This window comes from Callorhinchus milii, unplaced genomic scaffold (genome assembly GCF_018977255.1).
Source record: "Callorhinchus milii isolate IMCB2004 unplaced genomic scaffold, IMCB_Cmil_1.0 Scaffold23, whole genome shotgun sequence".
Lineage (NCBI taxonomy): Eukaryota > Metazoa > Chordata > Chondrichthyes > Chimaeriformes > Callorhinchidae > Callorhinchus > Callorhinchus milii.
In genome coordinates, this window is record NW_024704764.1 from 10,220,436 (window position 1) to 10,242,828 (window position 22,393).

Here is a 22,393-nt window from a genome sequence, read left to right on the forward strand (position 1 = left end):
ATCGCCTGTTTGTCACGCTTTGCACATGCGTGTGCCGCCCAGGCAACCTCCCAACACACTAGGAGGTCGGCCAGTCCCCCCCTGGTGGCAGCGAGGAGATACTGCAGCGGTTATCCCTTCCTTCCTGCCCTGCCCCCCATCCCACAGGCTCAGCCGGCGGGGTGGGTGGGGGGGGGGGGGCGAGGCTGGGGTGCGGTTAGATGATGTGGGTGGGGCTAGCCAGGGTGGGCGGGCCTGGGCAGTGCAGGTGTGGTCAGGGGGGTGGGGCTAGATAGTGTGGCTGTGGTCCGGGGTGGATGGTGTGGGTGTGGTTGGGGCGGGGCTGGATAGTATGGGTGGGGCTGGGTGGTGTGGTTGTGGTCAGGGCGGGGCTGGGTGGTGTGGGCGGGGCGGGGCTAGATGGCCTGCTCCTGGCGGAAGCTCCCGCAGCCCAGCAGGGTGTGCTCGGGCTCGCTGGCCAGGGCCGCCTCGCGCAGCACCGCCATGTGCTCCTCCGCCATCAGCAGCGACTCGTCAATCCAGTCCCGGCTTCCCGTCATGTGACACACGTTCCTGGTCACCAGCACCAAGTGGCTGACCGACAGCAACAACGCAGCCGCCCTGTCAACAACAACAACAACAGCTCAGCCGCCTGTCAACAACAACAACAAAAACGACAGCTCAGCCGCTCTGTCAGCAACAACAACAACAACAACTCAGCCACTCTGCCAACAACAGCAACAAAAACAACATCAGCTCAGCCGCCCTGTCAACAACAACAACAGCTCAGCCGCCTGTCAACAAAAACAACAACAGCTCAGCCGCCCTGTCAACAACAACAACAGCTCAGCCGCCTGTCAACAACAACCACAACGCAGCCGCCCTGTTACCAACAACAACAACAACAGCTCAGCCACCTGTCAACAACAACAAAAACAACAACAGCTCAGCCGCTCTGTCAACAACAGCAACAACAACAGCTCAGCCGCCCTGTCAACAACAACCACAACGCAGCCGCCCTGTTAACAACAACAACAGCTCAGCCGCCTGTGAACAACAGCAACAACGCAGCCGCTCTGTCAACAACAACAACAGCTCAGCCGCTCTGTCAACAACAACAAAACCGCTGCTCTGTAAACAACAACAACAACAATCGCCCTGTAAATAATCGCCTGGTCAGGAACTCGCTCACCAGGTACGGGCAGCTTCACACACACACACACAGCGCTCACTCACACAGCACTTTATATCACACAGCTCGGAACATGCAGCGCACACTCACACAGTGTCCACCATCAAGTGTGCAGCACACATACACTCACTTGCTCACACACACTCACTCGCACACTCTCTCAGCGCTGTGTGAGCGCGAGGTGGCGGCTGGACTGACCTGGCATCGAGGAGCTTGGGGTCCAGTGGGGGATACATGGAGCGAACAACATCATCCACCCTGCGGATAGAGAGACGGAGAGGGAGGGAGTGAGTGAGTGAGCGACACACGGCAAGTCGGGCACACACCCAACTGGTTACTCACAACGATCACCAATTGCTGGTTACTGTGAGGGTGTGGGAGGGGGAGAGGGTGCGGGGCGAGAGGGTGTGGGAGGAGAGAGCGTGGGGTTGAGGGTGGGGGGGTTGTGTCTGAGTGCGTACAGGGGGATGCCGTCTCTCACCGGGGGCTGATTCTCTTGGCCACCACGATGATGTCACTGAGCCGGGCTGGAGTTTTTATCTTGGCTCCCGATCCCATCGTCATGGCCACCAGCTTCTCAGTCAGAGTGTGACAGATCTACAACAACAACAACAACAGGTTGGGATCAGTGGGAGGGACACCCAGATCCCGGGGTTCTAATTGTTACAGAGACGGACATTCCCGCCTCAGCTTCATTACAATCGTACAATCTTACAGCACAGAAAGAGGCCATTTGGCCCATCGTGCCTGTGCCGACTCTTTGAAAGAGCTTCCAACTAGCCCCACTCCCCCGCTCTTACCCCAACCAGTCCCACTTCCCCGCTCTTACCCAACTAGTCGCACTCCCCCACTTTTACCCCAACTGGTCCCACTCCCCCGCTCTTACCCAACCAGTCCCACTCCCCCTCGCTTACCCCATAGCCCTCCACATTTCCCTGTTTAACTACCGACCTGATTCCAATTCCCTTTTGAAAGCTATTATGGAATCTGCTCCCGACAGCCTTTCAGGCCGTGTGTTCCAGACCGTAACAACTCTCTGGGTGAAAAAAAAGAATATCTCTTCTCGTCTCCCCTCTGGTTCTTTTGCCAATTATCTGGAATCTGTGTCCTCTGGTTACCGACCCCCACCCTGGCCAGCCCGCCCGCCCGCCAGAGGAAACAGTTTCTCCTGATCTACTGTATCAAAACCCCAGCCCAGCACAGCTTACCTTCAGAATCTCAATGCAATGTGACACCAGCCCCCTGAAACACAGAGCACACACCATGGTTACACATATCATGCACACGCCACACACACAGACCAAAAACACACGCACGACACACACACACATACGCACATGCGACTGATGGACACACACACACTGTATCTCGGAAACTGACACACTACGTACGAGGCGTCCTGTACCCAGTCCTCACTCTCCAGAATGGCCTCGATGTGAGGGTTGGTGATGACGACATCATCCAATTCCAGCTCCGAGGGTTCGCTCTGTGTCTCCATCGCCCCGATCAGGTCCACAGTGGGTCTGTGAAGCGAGAGAGAGTGAGAGTGAATGTGTGTGTGAGAGAGGGGGGGGGGCTGGTTAGTGAGGAGCCTAAGGATTAGGGTTTGAGAGTTAGCGAGGGGTAGGGGGAAGAGACTGGTTAGCGAGGGGGGGCGGGTGGGGGGGAACACTGACTTGCAGTCGAGCAGGTGCAGGGGTGACTGGTTAATGGAGATGGGGAGGCTGGTTTGGACGGGATCACTGACTTGCGGTTGAGCTGGTGCAGGGGGGTGGGGGTGGAGCTGGGTAGGTGATGGAAGGCTGGTTAGGGACGGGGGTGGCTGGTTAGGGAGGGGTGGAGGAGGCTGGTTAGGGAGGGGAGAGGCTGGTTAGGGAAGGGAGAGGCTGGAAGGGAGGGGGGAGAGGGGTTGGCTGGTTAGGGAGGGTGGGGAGAGGCTGCTTAGGGAAGGGGTGTGGCTGGTTAGGGAGGCAGGGGGAGGCTGGTTAGGGAGGTGGGGTGAGGATGGTTAGGGAGGGGCATGTGGCTGGTTAGGGAGGCGGGGTGGCTGGTCAGGGAAGGGTGGCACTGACTTGCAGTCGAGCTGGTGCAGGGGGTGGCTGGGTTGGCAGTAACGGTGGCGACACACGACCACGAGAGCCACGAACGAGGCCAGGAAGATTGTGGCCAAAACGCCGATGGCGACGATCACCACCATCTCCATGGCAACTGCTCCCCGTTCACACTCCTTCCTCTCCCGTCATCCCCACCCCCTGAAACAACAACAACAATAACAGCTGCTCAGTCTGACAACCTGGCCTTAATGTTCTCCCTGTGCTGTTGGAAATAGAGCCGAGAGGTGTCACTGTGTCTGGGATCAGGATCTGGGATGCTCCCCCCTAGCTCCCCCCCGTCTCCCCATCAGGAAGCTGAGGCTGACTGGAGCCTCCGCCCCGGCTCAGTTCGGGAGTTTATGGCTAAGGAAAGTCTCTGCGCCCAACCCCCGCCTCGCTCACTCACTCGCTCGCTCGCTCACACCCAGACCTCGATCACTCGCTGATCACACAATCCCTGCCCTCGGCCACAGTCTCACACACCAGGGAGCAGGCCTGTGATGGTCAGGGGACATTCATTGATTGATTGATGAACATGGATTATATTGATCATCCGCAAGATACAGTCAATCAGTTCACTTCACAGTGTATCCTGTGAAGCGCTTTGAGCTCTCGACGACGTGATAAGGTGCTGCGTCAAAGGCAAAGATTATTGTTATTATATTGGTGTCGGCGTGCGGGCTCAGACTTACCTATGCCCGGCCTGGCTGGCTCTGGGCTGGGCTCTGGCTCTGGCTCTGGGCTACAACAGGCTCCAAAGTCCAACCGGAGGAGGTTGTAAAATGATTATTTGTCTCCAGTCAAAGGTGGAATTTAATCTGCACCATGAGGTGTCTGGTTGTCATAGAGATGCTGGGGTGGGGGGTTGGAAAAGGGGGAAACAAACACTGACATGGAAACACTTCACCATCACCAGGTGCTGATATCCGTTCGTCAGCGACTGAGCACCCACACTTGTCACGGGGCCTGGAATGTCGCAACTTCTCAAAGCGCCCGGCAAGGAATGGCGGACACCTGCTGCGCGCAACTGGCTGCCGCGTTTCGCCCACAAAATACACAGTCACTATACTTTACAGGGTGTTCCCGCGAAGTGCTTTGAGACGTCTCAACGACACGATAAGGCGCGGTGTCAAATGCCAGGATTATTATTAATTATTATCGAACGGCTGGTGGAAACAGATTTGATAACAGCTTTCAAAAGGGAAATAGATTTAGATAGGTACTTAAAAAGCAAGGCTAAATGTGCAGGGCTAGTTGGGGGTAAGAGTATGGGGGTAAGAGTTTGGGAGTGGGGCGAGTTGGTAGCTCTTTCGAATGACCTCCTTCTGTGCTGTAAGATTGTAGGATTCTCTGCTGCTTGGGGGGTGGGCGGGGAAGTTGAGGGGCCCGAGAGGCAGAGAGAGAGAGCGAGAGAGAGAGACCTGCTCAGGGTGTGTGTGAGCAGCCGTGTCAGCCAGAGCCAGAGCTCAAGCCTGGCACAGACACCGTACTGGGGAGAGCCCGGTCCTCCCAGCACAGCACAGCACAGAACCTCTCTCACACACACACACTCTCACTCATCACTCAGATACAAACTCACTCTCACAATACACACACACTCACTCGCACACACTCAGGCTATGTAGAGAAAGCTTACTTACGCTGCCTGGCTGCTGTGATTCAGACACACAGACGCAGAGACAGGAGAAAGAGAGAGAGCGAGTGATGATGTAAAACGAGGGGATGGAGAGGGATGGAAACAGGGCAATGAACTGTACAGGAATTCCTTAATAGGATCAAGGCACAATCCCAGCCCCTCCCCCAGCCAGCTCCCCTGAACCAAACACATCCTTGCCTCCCCCCACCCACCTCTCTCTCTCCCCTCCTCTCCCGCTCCTTCTCGCAGTCACTGTGCCCCGCAGTGTGTCTGAAGCATTCGGTGCATGTCTGCCACTCCTGCAGCAGCAAGTTGTCCAATGCCTGAGCAGACATGCAGTAAGCTGCAGTGCAAGGAGGGAATGTGTTCTCAACAATCCCCCACCCCACCCCCCCACACCCCCAACACACACACATCCCTACTCAAGCCCAGACTGAAAGCCTGAACTGCAGGTCTCTGATTAGTACAAATCTTAGCTAAGGCGCTCAGAGGGTGTGGGCACAAGGTATATAGGAACAGTAGGAGGCCATTCAACCCCTCAAGCCTGTTCCGCCATGCTATAAGATCATGGCTGTTCTCGACTCCAATTACCTGTCTTTGCCCCGTATCCCTTGATACCCTGACAACAACAAAATGACATTTATAGAGCGCCTTTCACGTCGGGTGGACGTCCCAAAGAGCTGAAGTCAGATGTCGGGGCCCGAGCATGGGGGAGGGGGTGGGGTGGAGGTGTGAGGGAAGTCAGAGAGCTGGGAGGGAGACCAGAGGCACGGTCGAAGAAAAGGGTCTTGAGACCGGCCTTGAAGGAGGCGAGGGAGGAAGCGAGGCGAAGGGGCCCCACAAACATCTACCCACCTCAGTCTGGACAGTGTGAATGGATGAAGTGGAGTGGCGGGGGTGGGGTGGGGGGCGGTACAAACACTGTGTGCGTGAGAGCAGCATAATTGCACCACTTTACAGAAGTCAGTTATAACCAGAGGATCCCAGGCTTGTTTTCCCCCACCCGTCCCCGAGTCAGGAAGTTGGGGTTTACACCTCCCCTCGCATCGGGAACTTTGAGCTCCCGGTCCAGGCTGACACACGGTGAGCAGGATTGCTGCCCCTTCACCAGGACAGACTCCCAAAGGCACCCTGTCACCAGGTCTCAGCAACAACAGCTTGTATTTACATCGTGTCCTTCACTTGGGGCAGCGTCTGAGCAGCTATTGTAATAAAAATAATTCTTGCACTTGATACAGCGCCTCATTACACCCTTGAGACGTCTCAAAGCGCTTCACAGGATGCCCTGTGTAGTGACTGTGTATTTTGTAGACGAACCTTGACAGCCAACTGCGTGCGCAGCAGTGTCCAAAAAACAGTCGTGGAGTGAATGACCAAATTTTTTTTATATATGTACAGGAAGCCCAGGTAATACATTTTGTTTTGTGACTACTAAACGGACACGCACAGTCACACCATTTTAACATTTTTTTATTCCAGAAACCACCCCCCCCCCCCACCACTAACAGTGAACAGAGAATGGATCGTTTCCTGATTGTACATTCAGTGTCGGTCCTCGCTAACTCGCTTGCTTGCTCACACACACTCATGCCGTTCACTTCCCATTCCCCCGCTCTAGGGACAGAGAGACAGGGAGCGGCACAGAGTATTCTAACCCGGACACGTCAGGGAGCGTTCGGATGCTTGTCTCGCTTCTATCGGGTTGTGGGAGGTTCAGACCCCAGGGGCTATTCTGCGCCATGTGTGAACCATGCGCTAATTAGGAATTGCAGCCCTCCTTAATTCGAGTCTGTTCGATTGTGTGCAATCATTCCTTGTCATTGGCCGTTCGTTACAGCGATACCGGCCCCTGTGTTACTTGCTATACATGTGGTTTACATACGGTTTGTACACTTGGTTTACACCTGGTGTGCAATCGCTCGCCAAATGAGGGAAAATCCCCCCAGGGAGCTGTCTCTCTCTCTCTGTCTCGGGGATTTACTGAGTGGTAGATTCACTGGAGTAAACATAACGCTTGAGTTATTCATTAAAAAAGCAACGAACCTTCAGCTAATTGTCCCCAATCCTTAATCCCATTTCACGTAAATTATCCTTAAATAATAGAATCTGCAATTTTTGGGCTAAAACTTAAAAACCTATTTACAATGTTTCATTATTGCTGCATTTGTGCATTGCTGGCGGTCGGTCGGGGTTGGGGGGAGGGGGTGGAGGGGCGCGGAGTGAGAGAGCGAGAGACAGCATCCCCATTCACAGTGTGTTGGGCACAGAATATTTATATCACAACAAAAGGGCAGAGGTTCATAGGGGGTAATGTGAGGAGCAGAGACCAGGAAGTGTTCACTCACACAACCCGGATTAACAAGTTTGCCAGGAAAGGTGGTTAAGGTCAGCTGCTAGGGGATGAACAGGGAGGAATCGGATTGAATGAGGCCTGAAGGGGGTTTCATCACCTGAACCTCAGCTGTAACATGTGATGACTATGTCACCGTTACACAGACATATCTCTGCTGCCTCCGATAACGCGGCTACCTGTGCCTGCTCCCCTCCAGAGCTGGGGACTGGGGTTGAAGGCAGGGAGGGGCTGAGGCAAGGGAGGGAGTGCGGAGGAACGGTGGGGGGGTGGGGGGAAAGATCCTCCAGACAAAGAGCACAGAGCAGGGGCGGCCCAGCGGGGGAGCAGGAAGCCCAGTGTGTGCCAAACAGGAGAGAGTAGGTTTCCCCCATCCGCTGGTTAATGCTGGAGTGTGACAGGCAGTAGCCCTCGGGGCGGGGCGAGAGGGGGGAGGTGGGGGTGGGGTATGAATGTCTCCTTGCTGCCTGCGTAGGTAAGTCCATGGCCGGCTCGGCTCCCCGCCTTCACCTGGACTCGGCCCAGTCCTGGCCCTCAGGGAAAAGCTGCTTGAAGTTGTTGAGGATAAAGTCCACAATCTGGTTCTGATGAGCCATGTACAGAGCCATGCTGCCCGTCTCCACCTCCGGCCTGAGCAGCGTCGGCCCGAACACGATGGCCATGCTCTGGGACGACATCCGGTTCTTGTCCCGGTTCTCGATCACCCTGGGAAAGGGGAGGAGGCACCGACACGTTAACCGGGGGCTTTGACGGCTCCCCACCTGAGTCTCTCACCGCAATACCCTCCCCACAACCCTCCCATGCACCGTGCTGCTGCTGTGTGTGTGTGTGCACACCAGCGGCACTGACTTGATAGCTCCTCTACCTCGCTCTGTGTACAACACCATATACACACACCTGTACAACACTCCCTGCATGCACACACCTCCCACCCTGCACACACACCACCCCCGCGCGCGCACACACACTCCGCGCACACACACACTGACCCCCGTTACGGTTTCTCACCTGCGGAGATGCCTGAACAGAAACCTCATGGTGTCATGGTTCATGACAGGAAGCGAATGGATGAGTTCCTCCATCCGCCACAAACGCTGCTGGCTCTCCCCGAGCTCTGTAACTCACACACACACAGCGTCAACACACACACACACAAAGTATCAACACACACACACAGACATAGTGTGAACACACACACAGCTTCAACACACACACGCGCACACATAGTGTGAACACACACACAGCTTCAACACACACACGCGCAGACATAGTGTGAACACACACACAGCGTCATCACACACACAGTGTCAACACAGACACACACACACACAGCGTCAACACACACACCCACACAATGTGAACACACACATAGCTTCAAGACACAGGGGCAAGTGGGGGGAGTAACGTGTGGTGGTGGTGGTGGTACACAGGCGGGGGCGGTGGGGGACAGAATGTCGGGGCCTCTCGTTGCCGGCTACTCACTCATGGCGGCGATGAAGTTGTCGAAGTGGCTGTGGGGAAGAGAGGCTCCGGAAGCTCGCGGAAGAAGAGTTTGAGGGCGCCGGTGATGACATGGACGTCCTCCCAGGGCTCGTTGTCCAGGCTGACATTCTCCTCTGTGTGGGGAGAGGCCTCGCGGTTACCTTGGTTACGCCGTAGTGACTGTCACAGGCAGTTACAGGCATCGGGGGCCAAATACCCCGGAAGCTCAGTCGCCGGGCTCTGCCGGCACCAAGCGCACGTCCACCCACCCCAGGCCTCAGGCATCGCTAGGCCGAGGAAGAGACAACAACAACAACAAACTCACTCACCAGGGCAGGGTCTCATAAGAACGTAAGAATTCGCTGTCGAAAGAAGACCAAGGTCCATCTAGTCCGCCTTCCACCATCTTGGCCATCACTTGACATGTCATGTCCCAAACTATATACCCTTCCTTCCCCCTACTACGCACCCTCCCCCCGCCCCCATCCCACAAGCACCCCATCATCGTGGCTCGCGGTTACCCCCCCCACCCCTTCTCACCGTGATCCACTTTAAATCGCAGCCTCTGGATCACTGCCAGGTTCCCGCTGACACGGTACAAACCGTCCATCTCCAGCCCTGGAGCAGAGAGAGAGAGAGTGTGTGAGAGAGAGAGAGTGAGAGAGAGAGTGTGTGAGAGAGAGAGAGAGAGAGAGAGAGATCGTCAGTAACCACGGGGTGTGAGAGGATAGGGTTGGGAAGCAGGGAGGGGAGAGGGCGGAAGGGAGAGGGGGTGGTGCGAGGGTGTGTGTGTGGGGGGGGCGGAGGGCACTCACCTCGACTCTCCACGGCTGTGACACACTTCTGCACAAATCTCGGCACTGAGCTGCTCTCTCGCCGGCACAGAGCCTCCAAACTGCAGCCAAACACCTGGTCTGTGGCACATACACACACACACGGTCACTAACAGCCACACAGGACCCCGGACCCCGACCCACACAACCTTCAACCCCCCTTCCACCCCACACACCACCCCCCCCACCCCCCACGGCCCTCCTCACCCTGGATATAGCCTCGGTCTCGTACACTCTGGAGGGTGGGCCGACGCTGCAGAAGCTTTTTCAGTTTGTTTCTCACTTTGTTGTGGTCAGAATCAGACGCACTGCCAGCCTGTCGCACCGACACTGTAACACGCACACACACTTGTCAGAGCTCACACCAGCTCACACCAACACACACAGCGTGTCAGAGCTCACACCAACACACATAACAATAATAATAATCCTTGCATTTGATATAGCGCTTTTCACGTCCAAAGCGCTTCACAGAACACACTGTAAAATGAATTGACTGTATATTTGTGGGCGAACGCGGCAGCCAATTGCGCACAGCAATGTCCCACAAAGTGTCCTAGATTGAAAATGACCAATTTATTATTGTACATACACACACACACACACACACGTGTCAGAGCTCACACCAACACTCTCTCTCTCACTCTCTCACACCTCGGGATTTCCTGTCCTCTCTCTCTCTCCCCGCGATGCTCTTGTTCGCGGTAACGTCAGGGTCGGGGTCACCGGGGGCCTCTCCGGGGGTCTCCAGGGCCTGAAACACAAACACACGGACGGGAGTCAGTCAGTCAGTGTGTGTGTGTGTGTCTGCGCGAATGTGTCTGCATGTGAGTGTGAGAGTGTGTGGGGGGAGATTTCACATGAGCCGCGATCCTAAAAACCACCCCCCGGTAACCTCACAGCCCCCGGTAACCCCCTCCACCCCGGTAACTCACAGCCCCCGGTAACCCCCCCGCACCCCCCCCCCCCGGTAATCTCACAGCCCCCGGTAACCCCTCCACCCCCCCCCCCGGTAACCTCACAGCCCCGGTAACCCCCCCCCCCCACCGTTACGCACCAGCTGTCGGATGCAGTCGGTGATGATCCTGTACCAGTCGCTGATGACGGACTCAGTCTCGTACTGTATCAGGTACTCGGAGCCCGAGCGGGTCTTCAGCTACAACACACACACACGTTACTGTCTGCTCACTGGGGGGGGGGGGGGGAACAGTGGGAGGGTGGGGGAGGGAGGGGGGAGAGAGAGAAGGGGAGGCGGGAGAGAGGGGGGTGGGTGCAGGAGGTGGGAGGGGAGAGGGGTGGGTACAGGAGGTGGGGAGGGGGGGGGTACAGGAGGTGGGGAGGGGGGGGTACAGGAGGTGGGAGGGGGAGGGGTGGGTACAGGAGGTGGGGAGGGGGGGGTACAGGAGGTGGGGGGGGAGGGGGGGGTACAGGAGGTGGGGAGGGGGGGGTACAGGAGGTGGGGAGGGGGGGGTACAGGAGGTGGGGAGGGGGGGGTACAGGAGGTGGGGAGGGGGGGGTACAGGAGGTGGGGAGGGGGGGGTACAGGAGGTGGGGAGGGGGGTGGGTACAGGAGGTGGGGAGAGAGAGAGGGGAGGGAGTAGGGCTGTTTGTGGGGTTACTCGGGGGAGTGTTGGGATGCACTTCACCTCCAGGACGTGTTTTTTACTGGATTTGTCCCTCGCGGCCCAACCGATTGTCGCTCCTCTCAGATCCACTGTGTGTTCCGGTACAATCTGCCCCGCGGTCTGTCTCTGAGCGGAGAGAGCGAGAGCCGAGCGGTGAGTGCGGGGGACACCGATCATCCCAGCGCCCGCCCCCCCCCCTAACTCCCCACCTCCACTCTCCCTCCATCTCTCGCCATCCTCCCTCACCTTCCTCCCTCCATCGCTCGCCACCCTCCCTCACCTTCCTCCCTCCATCGCTCGCCACCCTCCCTCCTCGTTCCCTCCCTCCCTCCCCCTCCATCGCTCGCCACCCGCCCTCCTCGCTCTCTCCTCCCTCCTGGTCTCGGCATTTTGCCGTAATATCGCTCAGATGATTCAGAAAATTCTGGGCGGGTGTGTGGTGTGTGTGGGTGTGTGTGTGTGTGTGGGGGGGGGGGTGTGGGTGGGTGTGTGTGTGTGGGGCGGGGGGGCGAGAATGGAGCGATGTCCTCCTGTTGTGTCGGTGCATCAGACGGTGTTGTTCTGGATTTTATTGTTTCGATCCCATTCTAAGATTGTTACACAATAAAGTCTTATCAGAGGTCTCTCTGAGCCTCTTCCTCTCTCAGGGCTCTGTCCCGCGAGCTCGTCCTGTTAGTCACTGGTCACTCTTACACCGGAGATGGTCGGGGTAATAATAATAATATAATAATCCTTGCATTTGACACAGCGCCTTATCACATCTTCTCGAGGTCTCGGAGCGCTTCGCAGAATAGGCTGTAAAGTGAATTGACCGTATATTTGTGGGCGAAACGCAGCAGCCAATTGCACAGAGCAGCGCCTGTCCCACAAACAGCCGTGGGTTGAAAATGAGCAACTTTTTATTATTGTTTTGTTTTGTTTTGGAGGGATTACTATTAGGCGTGTGGAGTAAGGAAACCTGCCCAAGGTTTCGCCCTGACCTGCCGGGAATTGAACCCAAGTGACTCACTTGCAAGGCGAGTGCTCTAACCACTGAGCTACAGGACTCCAATAATAATAATAATATACTACTACTACTAATAATGATCCTTGCATTTGATACTGAGCCTCATTACATCTTCGGGACGTCTCCCAAGTGTTTCCCAGGATAGACTGTAAAGTGAATTGACTGTATATTTTGTGGGCGGAACTATCTGGCTTCACTTACACATATTCCGGTCAGACTGGGCTCAGGAGCTGCAAAGACAGGATTGCTCAGCCTCGCTGACGCCCTGCCCTGCCCTACGTCACTGAACAGACATCTCCTCGGCCCTTCTCTCCCCCCTTTCAAACCCTTCTTAAAGAAAAATGGTTCTGTGTCCGCGCCTTCGGTTAACAGCCGCAAAACTCCCTCGACTCCCCTCATCTCCCCACCTGACTCCTGGAGGCTGAGCAGGAGAGGTATTTGTTAGGTCAGGGTATCAAGTGATTATGGGGAAAAGGCGGCCAAATCGTGGTACAGACCAGCTGTGATCTTACAGAATGGCGGAACAGCCAGTGTGCCAGGCAGCCAGTGCGCCAGGCAGCCAGTGCGCCAGGCAGCCAGTGCGCCAGGCAGCCAGTGCGCCAGGCAGTGTGCCAGTGTGACGTACTTACCAGGCTGCCTGCTGACTGGTTTTTGGGATCCTTGTGGAAGGTCAGGATGGATCCGTGCAGCACCGTCCAGGAGGTGGCCCAGTTCTTCCTACGGGAACAACAGTGAGTCAGCCAACAACAACAACGACGACGACGCCGATGACAACAACAACAGCAACGACGGCAACAATAACAGCAGTAACAACAACAATGACAACGACAACAGCAATGACAACAGCAACAAGACACAGAGCAGAGACACTGACCATGGACTGACAGAGATGCTGTACCTGATCCGCTTCCCATTATCCAACACTTTGGCCCTGTTCAGAATCCCAACCTTTTCCAACATGTGAGACTGGAGGGAAAATAACAGGGATGTGAGAGGATAACTGAGAACAAGTGTGGGTGGGGGTGTGGAGCCGAGGGTGGTGGTGGGGGGGGGCGTGAACAGTTTTGCAGCCCGGCCTCACCGGGGGGGGGGGGGGGTAGGGTGGGGGGGAGGAGGAAACCCATCACCAGGGGGTTACAGAGACCATGCAGGATAGTTGGGGGAGAGGAGGGGAGGAAGGGAGAGGGAGGAAGGGGAGGGGGGGCTGGGAGAGAGTGGGGGCGAGAGAGAGAGCATGCTCCGGCAGAGACTAACATGCGGAAGCAGAACATCAACGGGCTGGCCGAACTCTAGCTCCGCGCTGTAATCGGATGCGTTTCTCTGATGCTCTGAGGCAAACGTCTTGAGGGAAACAGGACAAAAAGAACGGAATTCATTTAAAATGTGCCATTCGCCATGGCAACTTGCTTCACCCCCCACTACCCGCCCGGCGTCAACACAGTCGCTCGTCAATCAACCGATCAATCCCCAACACATCTAGAGAAGCGGGGAGCCAGCTGGAGAGTGGGATTAACGGAAAAGGTGATACCCAAATAATAATAATAATCACATCTTCGAGACGTCTCAAAGCGCTTCACAGATACACTGTAAAGGGAATTGACTGTATTTTTTAAAAGAGATTATTACCCCTGAAAAAGAGATTTGCCAATTGACTAACAGCCAGGCTCCTCCTTACTGTTAGGTAAACAGAGGAGTGTGTGTGCTTATGTGTCTGTCTGTGTGTGTGTGTCTGTCTGTGTCTGTGTGGAGTAAGGAAACTTGCCTAAGGTTTGCCCCGACCTGCTCGGGAATCAAACTCAGGTCCTGTCGCTTGAGAGGCGAGGGCTCTAACCACTGAGCTACAGGACGGCATGGTTGGTGAGGTTGAGGTGAGGCCTGACTTTCTCTCTTTCTCCCTCTCACACACTCACCTTCTCCTCGGGCTCCGTGGCTTCCGGTGTGCGTGGTTTCAGTATCGTGTGCCGCCAGTTATTGAATATCGGGCTGGAGTCCTGCACGATCCCGTCACCGTTCCTGGTGCTGGGCTGCCCGGCCGTGATGGAGAGCTGGAGCAGGGACAAAGGCAGCTGGTTTACTGGAGAGGAAAATAGCCCCATATTTGAAGGCTACAACTGGCCCCGTGGCCCTGGGCTAGGGACAGAGAACAGTAAGTCTCCTGGTCGCAACAGCATTGGGGTGAAATTCCCTCCCCCCCCCAAACAAAAAGGTGTGTACATGCTGTGATAATAATAATAATAATTCTTGCATTTGAATGGCCCCAAATACCCTATGGTGATTACTACTCCACATGTGAGGAGTTATCCCCTTTCCCCCCGTGGGGGATAATGGAAAAGTCACCGGACAGTATGCCCCCACCACAACCCCGCATCAACCACCCCCCCCCCACCCCCCACCCAAGCACAAGCCTGTCAGCAGTTCGAGGAAGAGAAACATCAGAGAGGAAATCAGATTGTGGTGAGGGAAGAAGGAGCCAGCAGTGAAGTGTAACCCCGACACTCAGGAAGTCAGACTCAGGAAGTCAGTCTCTTTATAACCGTATAAAGTCACAATGTTATATTTATAATAATAATAATCCCTGCATTTGATGTAGCGCCTTATCGCGTCTTCAAGACGTCTCAAAGCGCTTCACAGAATATACCGTAAAGTGTACTGACTGTATATTTTTGTAATGTCCCACAAACAGTGATGGATTAAGTGGCCACATTATTATTATTATTTATTTCATTTTATCTTGGGATTATTAACCCCGGAAAACAAACGACTATCAACCCGGGTTCCTACTGACTGCGAAGTAAAGCGAGGCGTGTGGTGTAAGGAAATTTGGCTAAGGTTTTGACCTCTCACTTGCGAGACGAGTGCTCTAACCGCTGAGCTACAGGACTCCCTAGTCTACATGGTATGTGTGTGTGTCTGCAGTCACTCACAGCGGGTGTTATCTGGGGAAGGTCCCATTCCGATCTCCCACCATCAGGATTGTAGTAATAGTTCTGTCCGTTGTCATCCATATGCCTTATCCACTGACAAACACACAGTCACCAACCAGGATTAGACAGCATCTCGGTACACACCCCGATATACACACATACATCCCCCCCTGATATACACACGCACACAATATACACCCACCACGATACACACACACGCACACCGATATATTCATACACAAACCAATATATACACACACACTAATATATACACACACACCGATACACACACGCACCAATACAAACACACACACCGATACAAACACACACCGATACAAACACACACACCGATACAAACACGCACCGATACAAACACACACACACCGATAAAAAAACACACACGCACAGATACAAACACACACACACGCACCGATATAAACACACACACACACACCGATACAAACACACACCCCGATACAAACACATACACACATATACACCCTCAGGTATAAAGACAGGCGTGAGGGGTAATTACGCACAGGGACCTGCCCCAGAGACTGAGGTAATAAAGCACTGAGACGCACAAAACTCAGAACCGGTCGGACAGGATTGGGATTTGCTGGATTCTGTGGGTTATAAATAGCCTCTTGTCAGAGTGTTACACCCTCCCAGGTAGCCACGCTCTGTGCTCTGTACACAAACCTCAACCCATCAGGTGGGGGTGGATGCGGCTCAGGATACAGCCACGCCACCCAAAATCTGGCAGCAGATTGTCCCCAACACTAAATCTTCACCGCAGTCCAGTGTGCCTGGGCGATCACACACACACAGTGTGTATACAGAGTGCACACACACACATACGCCGTGTACACATATGCCGGGCACACACACACACAAATACTGTACACACACACACATACTGTACACACGCGCACATACACCCATACATACTGTACACACACATGGTCCTTACTGTTTCCTGGGTAAAGTCGCTGGTGTAGAGGAGCTGGCCCTCAGGGTCTGTGTGGCAGCTCCAACCCGGGGGGATGTCGGAGCCGGTGGGGGACTCAGGTTCACTGTTTAGATCCTGTGACCAGGACGAGGGGGTTCGACGATGACCCCAGGGTTCCTCCGGTATTTCCTCAATAATCTCGGGGTAATCCTGCTCGGGGGTGGGTGGCTGGAAACAACACAGCAACAGCTCAAACCCTGTACATCCCAGACCTCCGTTACACACTCTCACATGCATATCACACGTGTATCACATGATTTCCTCCTCTCACACACATATCACACGCTCAACCCTTCGCACACGTGTGTCACACTCCTCTCACACACGTGTCGCACACATTTCACACACTTCCCACACAGCAGGATGCAGTCTCCGAGTGTGCGGAGGCTGTTTCTGTCACTTACCCTCTGATTCCGGAGATTAACCGAGGGATCCATGTGCTCCGGCGTTCCCTCCTCCCGCGGTGATGGTAATTCCCACGTGGTTTCTCCGTCGCTGGATGGTAGAAATAGGTCCTCCCGCTGGCCTCATCCACATGGCTTTCCCATTCTTCGTAAGGATCGCTGGGAATGCCGGGATCGCTTGGAACGCTGTCACTGGGATCGGGAGAGGCTGGAGCCGGCTGCTCCCAGTTGTCCGGCTGCTGGAAAGGTGAGTCCCAGGTGGTTTCCCCGGAGACCGTGTTGTAGTAGAAGAGCTGGCCGCTAGCCTGGTCGCTGTGTGTCTCCCAGGCTTCTAGCGTGGGGGGCGTGGGTGGGGGGGGCTTCCTGGCTAATTCCTGTCTCAGGATCCCCACGTTCTGGTACAGCGACTCCCCCTCCTCAAACACCTGCCACAAACACAGCCTCAGTTACCCCGAACACTGACTGGGGTATAACCAGGTAATCACTGACCGGGTCACAGGACCCGCCGCCTGAGTGAAACAATAACCGACGTGTTTAATGTTGGAACATGTCAGGTCGCAGCGGTGAGCGAGGACAGTGAGTGTGATTGTTGGCAAACATGGCGGCCAATTTACCCACAGCAAACATCCCGCCCACAGGCGCAGAGTGAACCAGATGTTTTTTATAATAATAATAGTAATCCTTGCATTTGATACAGCGCTTTTCACGTCTTCTCGACGTCTCAAAGTGCTTCACAGAATAGACTGTAAAGTGAATTGACTGTATATTTGTGGGCGACACTCGGCAGCTAATTGCACACAGCAGCAAGTGTCCCACAGACAGTCGTGGATTGAAAATGACCAATTTATTATTGTTTTGGAGGATTATTATTATTTGTGTTTTTTTTTGTGTGGGAAATGAAAGTAAACCCTAAACCTCCTCCTCGCTGCGAGAGGGAAACACACATTGAGCTCACAAATTAAGTTTTGTAAGTTTTCTTTCCAAACACAGCGACTTATCTGAACCATCAGTGAGAGAAATGACTGGTAACTGTAATACCATCTATGTCACTTTCAACACACGCTCCCCCCCACTCCCCCCGTGGCATTGGTCCAACCAACCACTTCCCTATTTATCTCGTTTGTCCACTTCCCAACTGCTCTGAGCCTCTCGGTGTCACAGATAGCTATAGACTGGGCTGATGCCCAGCGCAGTGCTGGGGGGGGTGGGGGAAGCGCTGCATTGTGAGATGTTAAACTGAGGCTAAATGGCACTAGATAAGAGAAAAGAGAGTCTGTGACTGGTGATCTAACCAACGCTATCCAACGCCCAGATAGAACTAGGAAGCCGCCCGCTGGCTGCGTGTGACTTTGCTGTTTGCCTGCAACAAAACAGTCACTACACTCGGCCAGCGATTTCCCTGCGAAACGCTTCGAAACTTTGTGACGTGAGTTACAGGCCTCGAGTGTGACACCCAGGGATTGTTGTACGTTTCCTCTCTGGTGCGCTCAGTGCTGACCACGGCTGTGGAATCCATTCCCACCACACACACAAGGTGACTTGGGTTTGAGGTTTGCTGGGGCTGTTACAATGGAGCCTCCTTCCCCTTCGTAACTGAGAGGCAGAACTGGCCATTGGGGCGTTGTCATAGGAGACACAATCTCAGCAATGCGCGCGCAGAGAGACCTCACACTGACTAAATACAGGTGGTCGCAGCATACAGTCTAAGCCGACACTGCAGTGCGCGCTGGGTGGGGGGAGTGTGGGGGGGGTGGGGAGTGGGGTGGTGGTGGTGGGGGGGGGGCTGCATTGTCAGAGGTGCCAACCTTGGATGAGGCTTTAAACCTCACTCCCGGTCTCCCTGTTCAGGTGGCTGTTAAAGATCCCGCGGCACTATTTGCAAAGAGAAGGGAGCTTCTCTCTCTCTCTCTCTCTCTCTCCCTGGTGTCCTGGCTGACAATCCCCCAAATAAAATTGGTATTGCTCACTCCATGTCTGTTTCTTATTGCAAAAGGGATGAAGGGATATGGGGATAAGGTAGGGTCAGGTTATTAGCTGGAGTTAGATTAGAAGATCAGACATGATTGAATGGCGGGGCAGAGGCTCGAAGGGCCGAATGGCCTCCTCCTACATGTTATGTTATGTTTGTGAGAACACTGTTGTGTGCAACTGGTTGCCGCGTTTTTCTCACAAAGTACACAGTCACTCCACTTTACAGTGTGTCCTGTGAAGCGCTTTGAGACGTCTCAATGACGGATAAGACGGTTTATCAAATGCCAGGATTATTATTATTATTATTACGTATCAACAGAAAACCGCACGTTTCACTGACCCTGTCCTTGCCCAAGGCTCCCCCTCCCTCCCCACCACCCCGTGAGTTCAGACTGACATTAGCCTGGAACAATGGCTGGCTGCAGTCTGAGTCTGGGTGTGGGGCGGGTGCCAGAGCGACAGACACAGTGAGCACACCGACACGCCCACGCTGACAAACCTCCTGCTGCACACAGCACCCTGGATGGGACGTCACAGACGCACAGACCTGCTGACCACCACACCAGGCCGATCCGGGGAAGAAATGAAATTATTTTGGGAAGTAGCGAGATGGAACACTGGTTCACGAGCGACTGAAACTGGCCCCACACATGCACACGCACGCATGCACATACACACACACACACAGACAGACACACACACACACACACGCGTGTGCACACACACGCACACACACGGAACAAGGCCGGCTTCAAAATAAACACCGCGCACTATTTCTAGAATGTTCTCCACAGAAGCCATTCGAAAGCTGTGGTCGTGGCGAATGGTGCAGGTTGAGTGGAGGGTTTATTTGTGTCTGATCACGTCGCATTAGATTAAAGTCTATTTGCACACCAACCCCGTAAAACCCCATCAAACCTTTCAACAACAACAGGCATTTTGGGAGCGCTAATGTTTAACTAACGACCCTTCCTCCACATTCCTACGTTCTCCCGATCAGACAAGATGTTGTTCCCAACAACCATCAGCCGAGACACCAGGAGAAACTCCCTTGTCATCTTCAATAGTGTCGCAGGACAACAACAACAACTTGGATTTATATAGCGCCCTCCACGCCAGACGGCGTCTCAGAGCGCTTCACAGTAACAGATCCCGAGGCCGAGCCGGGGGACAGGGGAAGAAGGTGACCAAAGGCGCGGACGAAAAGAAAGATCTTTAGCCGAGAATCTTTAACATCCACCTGAACAAGGCAGCCTGGAACTGCGGTGCCTCTCACCCAAGCACAGCACAAAGCCAGTGCAGCTCTCCCGCCCCCGGCACTGTGCTGGAGCATCAGCCTGGACTGTGAGCTCTCGTCCCCAACACAGGGGCCTGGTCATCGTACCAATGCCGTTCATCCTCGCGAACAACAGGCGAGTTGTTAGTTAAATGGGGAAAGGTTTGCAGAAGAGTCTGTGTGCAAACCCTGCTCCGAGCGCTCAGGCAGCTAATTATACACCACACACACACCTCACTAACCGACCTGCTCAACCACCATCTTCCCACAAACGGGGGCCGAGGTTCAATTACAGCCTGTCCTGAGCCGGGTGATCGACAACAACAACAACAACAAATGACATGTGTACAGAACCTGTCATGTCGGGAGGACAATCTCTGACTATCCAGCGCCTTGGGACACTCTCCAAAGTTATTTGTAATTTGTTGTTGTTGTTGTTGTTGTGAGCTCAGTGGAGGAGGGGAGGTGAGGTTGGGGGGGGTGGGTGTTAGCCATTGCCTGGCTCAGCACCGCAGTTGGATTTGCCAGGGACATAGACAGAGGAGGGTGAGGGCAGCCTGAACCAGCCTCGCTCTGTGAACACAGAGACCAAGTGGGTCCAACACTGACTGCATCTCAGCCCCATCCTGTCCTCACGCCGGTGGTCGGGGGTGATGGGTGGGGGGGGTGTGCTGTCTCTGGACAGTAATGAGGAGTAAAATACACCTCAGCTACTTCCGGTGTGGGCGGGTAGGCAGGGAGGAAGGTGGGGGCATAAGCGGGCAGGGGGGAGTGAGGTATTGGGGAGACTGTCTGTGTGGCTCAGTGCTGCACTGTACAGAAGTTTCGCCGAGTTCCTGGCTTAAGAGGAAGTGAAGGAAAAGCTAAAGCCGTTTGTTACAGCTGTCAGATGTCAGCACCACATCTCACTGGGGGGCCATCGCGTACTCAGGGAGACCCTGGGATACCCTCTCCCTGCAGAGGTGGTCTCCACATACTGACTTTCCACAAGCTCTTTTTCAGAGGGAATTAGACAATAATGTCTTCAAAATAATAAACAAATAAACAAACAAATAAATAAATTAACAGTTTTGTCACTCAATCCAGGAATGTTTGTGGGACACTGCTTAGCACAATTGGCTGTTGCGTTTCGCCCACAAAACACACAGTCACTTGACAGTGTATCCTGTGAAGCGCTTTGAGACGTCTCGAAGATGTGATAAGGCGCTGTGTGAACTGCAAGGATTATTATTATTAAATCTTCAATAGAAGATGTTACGGAGGAGGAGGGATGGGGGGGGTCTGAATTTGCAGAGAGAAATGGCACAGCCACGATGGCCGAATAGCTTTCTTCGGCACAGGAGCATTCTACAATTCTCATCCAGAAATATTCTTAACATTAAAGATCTCTCTTAAACCCTTCTCCCACCACCCGCCCTTTCCCCCACCTCAGCACCCTCCCTCACTCCCATTCCCCCCCCATCACCCCACACCCACTGCTGCCTTCTCAGCTGCAATGACAACAATCCCAAACCCTACTCTCGCCAATGGCACATCCTCTCTCACTCTCCGTCCAAAACACAACACAAATCTGACAGAACAACCGACAGAGACTACAGACAGAGAGACAGAGGGACAGAGAGACAGACAGTGACTCTCCATCCTGCCAGCGACACTAGCTCTGGCTGGCAGGTCGTTGTGCTGTCAGCAAGTGAACAGGAAGCAAGCGATACAGGAAAAAAAACAATCATCAACCTCACACCCGCGCTCAGCTCAGCCTCACAGCCGTATTTCCTGGGTAGAGTGCAGGTGAAGTCCTACCTCTGGGTACAGCACGGAGGACAGGTAACAGTCCATGTTTCTGCACTGGTGATGCCCCGAGCCCCAGCCAGTGGTCACGGCACTTCAGGCACCTCGCAGCTCAGACCCATGGAAACACTCTTAATAGGAGGCGGATTTGCACATCTATCTGACATCTCGTCACTTCCTGAGTACAGCCGAGAGCAGCTCGAAAACAGAAGCATTTGGTGTGAAGCATCTCAGGCGGCTGTTTCCTGACTCGCGCGCTCTCGCTCTCTCTGTCTCTCTCTCTCCGCGTGTCTGTGGCAGGAACTCCTCTCTGTGGCACATCCCTGCTCCCAGTTCCATACTCGATCAGCTTAGGCCACATCCACATTGTTTATGTGCTGAGATCATAACTGTGATGTTTCACTGATTGCTGAGTGACCGACACAGACCCAGGTTACCCGGGGCAGAGCCGAGAGAGTGAGGCATCGGCTGACACCCAATCCGAACCTGATGTCTTCCTATTCAGTTGGACGTCAAAAGATTCCCACGACACAATAAGAATAATAAGCCTTGCATTTGATACAGCGCCTTATCACATCATGGAGACATTTCAAAGCGCTTCACAGAATATATTGTAAAGTGAATTGACTGCGTATTTTGCGGGTGAAACGCGGCAGTTGATTGCGCAAGCAGCGTCCCCACAAGCAGTCATGAATCGAGTGACCAAATTACGTATTTTTTATATATAATCCTGATTGTAAGTACATGACGCAATTTCTTACAAATACCACGGCCTTTGGAAGTTCTCTACCCCATTCCCTGCTCTCTCTCTCTCCATCGCGT

The 22,393-nt window shown here is 54.2% G+C and overlaps 2 protein-coding genes across 3 annotated transcripts; both read right to left on the reverse strand.

Moving 5' to 3' along the window:
* Positions 1–345: 345 nt before the first annotated feature.
* On the reverse strand, positions 346–4,978 carry tmem98 (transmembrane protein 98). Of its 2 annotated transcripts, none has more exons than XM_042343275.1 (7): positions 4,905–4,978; positions 3,244–3,423; positions 2,563–2,694; positions 2,380–2,413; positions 1,653–1,768; positions 1,370–1,429; positions 346–600 (listed from the first exon to the last, which is right to left on the reverse strand). In XM_042343275.1, the coding sequence occupies exons 2-7, from the start codon at positions 3,372–3,374 to the stop codon at positions 396–398; spliced, it is 678 nt and encodes a 225-aa protein (XP_042199209.1). In that variant the 5' UTR covers positions 3,375–3,423; positions 4,905–4,978; the 3' UTR covers positions 346–395. The 2 variants fall into 2 exon arrangements, with proteins under 2 accessions (XP_042199209.1, XP_042199208.1); XM_042343274.1 differs by lacking the exon at positions 4,905–4,978 and adding an exon at positions 3,957–3,996.
* A 1,388-nt stretch (positions 4,979–6,366) lies between these two features.
* LOC103187740 (rho GTPase-activating protein 27) lies at positions 6,367–21,719 on the reverse strand. The gene is given in 19 exon segments (XM_042343221.1): positions 6,367–7,955; positions 8,259–8,364; positions 8,733–8,765; positions 8,768–8,866; positions 9,273–9,350; positions 9,548–9,646; positions 9,773–9,895; positions 10,220–10,319; positions 10,623–10,721; positions 11,212–11,316; positions 12,826–12,913; positions 13,095–13,162; positions 13,451–13,537; positions 14,107–14,241; positions 15,121–15,213; positions 16,094–16,300; positions 16,537–16,634; positions 16,637–16,961; positions 21,584–21,719. Coding segments are annotated over 19 exon segments (2,178 nt in total). The 5' UTR covers positions 21,620–21,719; the 3' UTR covers positions 6,367–7,756.
* Positions 21,720–22,393: the final 674 nt, after the last annotated feature.

Coding starts and splice junctions, on each gene's coding strand:
- tmem98 (XM_042343275.1), bottom strand. CDS start 3,374: ATGGAGATGGTGGTGATCGTCGCCATCGGCGTTTTGGCCACAATCTTC. Junction 2,695..3,243: donor CTGCACCAGCTCGACTGCAA/GTCAGTGCCACC, acceptor CTCGCTTCACAG/ACCCACTGTGGACCTGATCG. Junction 1,430..1,652: donor GCCAAGAGAATCAGCCCCCG/GTGAGAGACGGC, acceptor CTCTATCCGCAG/GGTGGATGATGTTGTTCGCT.